We start from the raw sequence: 418 nt of genomic DNA, 5'->3' as shown, positions 1-418 counted from the left end.
TGATTCATACCAGATTATGAGCCCTACCCGACCATAGAACGAGTATCCCTCCTGGTAAAATAAAGTGAATCCTGTCTCATACTACAACTAAAAGCCTTCCTGATCGAAAATATATATATCCCTACCTCCCAATATAACGAGAATGCTACCTGGCAAGCTAAGAAAAGTCCTGTCAAGCTAAAGAACAAAATCCTACCTGATACGACAACAGGAGCCAGCAGCCTTAATCCGAAACCTACCTGATAGGACGCTTCGTCGGTGTCCCCGGGAATGAGGTACTGGCGGCTGAAGCTGATCCAGTGGGTGTTGTCTATGTCCCCGTAGTTACGGAGGTTGAGGAAGGGCAGGGCGTCGTAGCGGCCGTCTGGAGTCTTCTTGCGAATCCTGGAGGGAGGAAAAGGCATCATTATTGGACTTT

General features: G+C 48.1%; 1 protein-coding gene across 4 annotated transcripts in view; it reads right to left on the bottom strand.

Annotated features, from left to right (window-relative positions):
• Positions 1 to 418, bottom strand: part of LOC119593173 — a 20,792-nt gene that overhangs the window by 6,614 nt on the left and 13,760 nt on the right. For all 4 annotated transcript variants that reach the window (XM_037942147.1, XM_037942148.1, XM_037942150.1 and 1 more), the window contains one exon: positions 240 to 384. In XM_037942147.1, coding sequence (XP_037798075.1) covers positions 240 to 384 — 145 coding nt within the window. The remainder of the gene's footprint in view (positions 1 to 239; positions 385 to 418) is intronic.

This window comes from Penaeus monodon, chromosome 31, assembly GCF_015228065.2.
Source record: "Penaeus monodon isolate SGIC_2016 chromosome 31, NSTDA_Pmon_1, whole genome shotgun sequence".
NCBI classification, from domain to species: Eukaryota; Metazoa; Arthropoda; class Malacostraca; order Decapoda; family Penaeidae; genus Penaeus; species Penaeus monodon.
The sequence above is the reverse complement of the archived record's forward strand: the minus strand, read 5'-3'. Positions and strand labels throughout refer to the sequence as shown.